The sequence below is a fragment of the Colletotrichum fructicola genome, assembly GCF_000319635.2.
Source record: "Colletotrichum fructicola Nara gc5 chromosome Unknown KSG_Nara_v1_contig09, whole genome shotgun sequence".
Taxonomy (NCBI): Eukaryota; Fungi; Ascomycota; class Sordariomycetes; order Glomerellales; family Glomerellaceae; genus Colletotrichum; species Colletotrichum fructicola.
Genome location: NW_027094059.1, coordinates 506,895 through 512,043, shown reverse-complemented (window position 1 = coordinate 512,043; position 5,149 = coordinate 506,895). Strand labels below are relative to the sequence as shown.

General features: G+C 55.8%; 1 protein-coding gene across 1 annotated transcript; it reads left to right on the top strand.

Moving 5' to 3' along the window:
* Positions 1-3,841: 3,841 nt before the first annotated feature.
* On the top strand, positions 3,842-4,573 carry CGGC5_v014422 (uncharacterized protein; the record flags this gene model as incomplete). The annotated part of the gene is made up of 4 exons (XM_032029239.1): positions 3,842-3,859; positions 3,927-4,033; positions 4,147-4,163; positions 4,500-4,573. 4 exons carry the CDS (start codon positions 3,842-3,844, stop codon positions 4,571-4,573), a joined length of 216 nt encoding a protein of 71 aa, XP_031891123.1.
* Positions 4,574-5,149: the final 576 nt, after the last annotated feature.

Sequence of the window (5,149 nt, the reverse complement as noted above, 5' to 3'; positions counted from 1 at the left end):
CACTCCAGAACGTTGGAGTGCTGGTGGGCTTGAGGTCTTAGCCGCGGTGGGTCAGACGGCTCTCGTCTGTCGACGAGGACTACCCCATCTCCAAAGACGGGCAATCTCCCTGTTGAACACGAGGCACGAACACCCATCAGCGACACAGCAGCTACGGGGCCGGGCGGCACGAACCCGGGGCTGACGGGAAGGCTGGACGACTGTTGAAAAGCAATGGGACCGCCGTTGACGGTTGATGACATCCCGCCGCCGGTCGAAATGACGTTCCACGTGGTGAAGGGATGACCCAGTCGGAGAAACAGAACACAGAGCAGCTGGTGAGCGAAGACAAGGCGAATTTGAAACGCCCCCGAAAATGGGACAAGTTCTGCGACTAGTGGTGGTTTCTATGTGCTAATGGTGGAGATTGTCAATCATCGCTTGAAGACGACAGCAAGATTGAGGGTGCCAGCAAGTGGACAAATTACTCATTCGTGGGACTCGAGATGGCGATCCCGGCAAATACGATGCAAGATTAATGCCCAAAGTCCTTCATGGAAGATGTCGTCAGCCAGAAGAAGCGGTGACCTTATCTCTTCTTCGGAGATGATGGTATCAGCGTTGGGGGCTTCCACGCCCAGGTTTCAAGGCTGCAAAAGCTGTGTTAGCGTCGGCACCTTGAGGGCTATTGGAAAAAGGAAGAGGGTCTCGTGCTGGCTCATCTGCAATGGACCGCCCAGAAAGTGGCACGAACTGGCAGTGAAGTGGCCTGGCCGTCGTTTCGGTTTGACAAACTCGTTGATGATCTTCGTTGCGCAGGGTCATCGCCACGTGCGGTGGCTAGCTGTCCGCAAAACCTTCTCTCCAGTTTCCTCATCGATGCAGATTGCAGTCCATTGACTTGGGTGCGGACGAGATTGGACACGCGAGAAGTAATTGGACTGCCGAGGCATGAATATCGCCATACCGGGCTCTACAAGAAATCGATGCACAAGACATGCATAAGACAAACCCGGCCCGCGCGGCCAATTGCATGCGACGACGATGAGGCAGGTCCAAGACGGCGCAGACATGTTCGACCTCCCGTTCTCCTCCTGTTACATTGTACGGAAGATTTATCACCAGCCAAGGCCCTGCAATGGTCGTCTTGGGTGATGCGCGTTCCTAACTCGCATCAGAAGTGAGGCAACTAGCTTCTATCAGTTGCTAGGCTTTTTTTGACCGTCATGAACCATCGCTACAACCATGATGCTCGTTCTTGAGGTTCCAGAGTCTCATTAGACATGGGAAATACTGCTTGACTCAGGTGGCGCATAATCGGGGCCAGAATCACCACCAAAAAAGGGCGCGCTAAGGACTAGCAAGGGGAATTGTTTGGACTGCCCGTGACCACTGGTCGTCCATCAGCCAGTACCGCTCAATCATTAAGCCAAGCCCACATCGGCACCAGTCGTCTGCGCCAGCACCTACCCTTGCTGAGCTGTGTGATGCTCTCCCTTACGTTCACGTCTCTCTGACGCGATTGCGAAGAGCTACTATTTGTGTAAACAGCACAGCACAGAGGACCGCGTCCGTCCGTTCAGAAGCCACACGCAGGTACCTTAACTTTCGGCTCTTGTCGTCATCCCTGTCCGGCTTCAGGCGCATCCAGTGTCCCACCCGTCCACCCGTCGAGGGAGTCAAGATACCGACAGGGTTGATGCACCCTGCTGCTCAGTGTCAGTTCCGTCTTCTTCTTCTCGACGGGACTGTTTCCTCTCTCCTTGGGGCCGTCTCGTTTGCCAGCATTCAACGGGACGCTCCAGCCAGCAATATCGCCCAGACCCCTTGAGCGAGGGACCCCGGCAGCTCCCAGCGCAATGTCTGGGTCATGATGGCACGCAGAGAGCGTGCGTTCACTCTTCCATAATCCCTGCCTGGAAGTCGAAAGTCATGTGTCTGGGGACCCATTGTCGATTGGTAATTGGCAAAAGGCAGACAGGGACGGACTGACAGGAGTTGATGGAGCTGTCGCAGAAGGGAGGGAGGCAACAGAGCATCAAGACGACCATGAAAGCTGGGATCACACTAACGAGGAGCTCCCCGACGATATTTCCCAAGGGGGCTAGCTTCGCACAGCGAGGAAACTCTGTTTCCTCAAGTGTTCCTTTTCAGGCAAGGCGCCAGTACTTAGGCCTAGGATCACCGCCATCCCAAGTGCAACCCGCGCTCTCTCCCGTTTTGCGTCCCCCCCTCAATTTTGCGCGTCACAGCCGTCCGTCGAATAGAAGTTGGTAAAGACGCAAGCTTCTAGGGGATGAGCCGGCGGGTGCCTGTTTCGTTGCTCCTCTGCGACGGTCCGGAGGGAGGATTTCCCCTGGCGTCGACTAGTGCCAGCGACCAAAATTGGGCAGACTGCCCTACGACAAGGCCTAGACGGTCGAGCAGAACTTGCTGGCGTGGCTGTGGTGGCCAAACCGATTTGCGCCTGCTGCCGATGCCACTGCTGCTGTTTTGTTTTGTTTGGCTGTGCCGCCGTCTGGTAGACACGGGCCCGTTGGGCAAATACATGCTCCCGTTGGCTGCTTCATTTAGCTGGCGGCGACTCTGCTAGCACACCGGTGCAGACCAGACCAGATGAAGTCTCAGACCGATATAAAGGTCGCGACCGGTGAGAAAACGGACCACCAACTAGAGACAGACGACGGAGTACCTACTGGGCAATCACGTATCTGGACGGAGAGGACCAGGGGGCGAACCCAGAGCAGAAGAAGGGTCTCGCAGCAGGGCATGTCATGCCTTCGGTTGGCCTTATTACCCCGTAAAGTACGTGGGCAATCCGGTGCTGCGCAGCAAGCACGGTGTACGGTACATGGACGTTGGAGACTTGGGTGCTGAGCGAGAACACGGCACACTCCCCCAAGACAAGACCAGACCTTACCTGCTTGCTCCCAAGCCCAAACAAACTCACCTTACGCACACCCCCTCTTCTCGGCCCGGCCTGAGCCTGAAGGAAACTGAATACCAAGGTTGGAGGAACGAACGAGTGAGCGATGGTGAGCTTCAGCGCTCTGAGAGGTCAAAACCAGTGGCTCCAGGGCGTGTTGCACCGCACCCTCCCGGCCCCCTACCACGACCAGTGTTCGTACTCGTCCACTCCTCTTCCTGCCCGATCCGCTCGCTCAGTCGGTTGTCAAGGTTGGCTTCGCAGGCCTGAGGGTCCAGCAGAGCGGCATGGGCAATCACGACGTGGAACTGGGGCCAACGAGATGCTTGGTGCACCCGCCAGTCTCGTTGGGGGGCTGACTGGGCTTCCCTTCGGGCTCTCAGACAGAGATGTCTTTGCACAGGCATCTTCGCGCTGGCTCCTCCGTCTTATGTCTTCCCTCACTCACATACCTCCGACGTAGTGGTACTTGCGTATATATGGACCGGCAAGCCTTGCAAGACTGATCCCGGCAACATTCTTTTCGTGGGTTCCTTTTTAGCGTTGCCCACTCTAATTCATAACCTCCTCGTCCGTCCTCCGCCTCTCTGTCCCCGAAGCACTCAACACACGCTATATACATACGAACCATTCCTCCCACCTCGCTCTTATTCACATCCCAACGACCTTGGAGTTTAAAATCACATCGTGCCCACCACCCTCCCTCTGTACGAAGCCTTCACGACGCTCTAGCTGCGAGAATACGACCAAACCTTGTTGTTTCCTTCTTTTAAACTGTTAATACACCCACGGCCTCGCTTCTCTCCTCAGCAATTCGGCTTCTCGTCAACACCCGCGTTCACATCGACTTACACCACCACCACCACCACTACCACCACCGGGCCCGATTTACCATCACCTCGTCCACAGTTTCACCGAATACTTCACCAACGAAACATGTGCGACTACACTCAAGTACGCATCTGATTCCGAGGCCCATACGAAAGAAACTCGTCAAGAGACTAACGTGCTCTCTCTGCAGAGAGAATTCCGCTGCAGTCACAAGCGCTATATCGTTTCCCGCTGGTGCTTAGTTTACATCCGCACGCAGCAGCGCTGTCAACCGTGCGTCACGCACTTCGAGTACAGGTACGTCACGACCATTTCTTTTTCCCCTATGCCTCCGTAGATCCTCCAGGCCCAAGCCAACTCTTTTTCCCCTTTCGACCTCCGAATGGCAGGCAACTAACGTGTATCGGCAGGGGCGATGAACTTTGCAGTATGTCATGACGCTTCTCCCGCCTCTCTCCCTCCTCCCCCCTCTCTGTGTCTCTCGTGCGGGCCTCGCTCCGCCGTGGCAGCGCCTCTCCCACCCACGTTTGATTTGCAGGGGTTCATTCCATCTGCTGCAAAAAGGACCCTCTGGGCTGCCCCCACCCAACTCCAACCAAGCAGCCGGAAATGGGACTGGCATGGGTGGCAGAGTGGGCAGCACCAGCAGCACAATTTGGGTCGAACGAGGCACCAGCACAGCACAGCATGCCTCGCTTGCTTGCATTCAGATGTGCTCTCTCTTTTCTCATGCAGGATGTGAAACTGACAGCTCGACTCGCAGGTGAATGCAAACCTTCGGCGCCCATCCCCTGGGAAAACATGATCAGGCGCAACAACACGCCCATCGGCTTGTAATCGAGTCCACAATTGATTGCTCTGTTGTCGATCAGAGTCAACCGCGTCAAATTATGTCCATCTGGGCAAACGCGCGAGCGCAGATCCGGCACGCAGCGCCTCCGGCCCATCACATTTCGCATTTCCCAACAGCTCCCTCCGACCTCCCGGGTCAAGCTCTCTTCGATGACGGGATGAGGAAGATGCGGGGTTTGTCTTGAGAAATCCATTGGTTTTTCATCCCTTTGATGTTTTTTGGGTGGGAAACGCACCCAAGACATGGTGGTCACACAGACACCATGCTCGACAGCTAGTCGGGGTGCTTTTGCCGACATTACCTCCGACTACTGCGCAACTGCTGCAGAACGACGAATCCCCACCAGTCTGCCAACGAGCTGCATCGCGCTAAAGCAGCATTTCCGTGACACGCAAATGGACCTGGGCAGAGACGACTTCATGGTTGCCCGTCTGCAGTCACAGTCGGTGATGTGAGGGTGGAGAGGGCGATGATCATCGGTGGTCTCGCCCAGTCCACAAGAGGAGGATCCCTTTCGGCTCGGCAAAAGAAAAGAAAAGAACAAGAAAACACTATCTCCG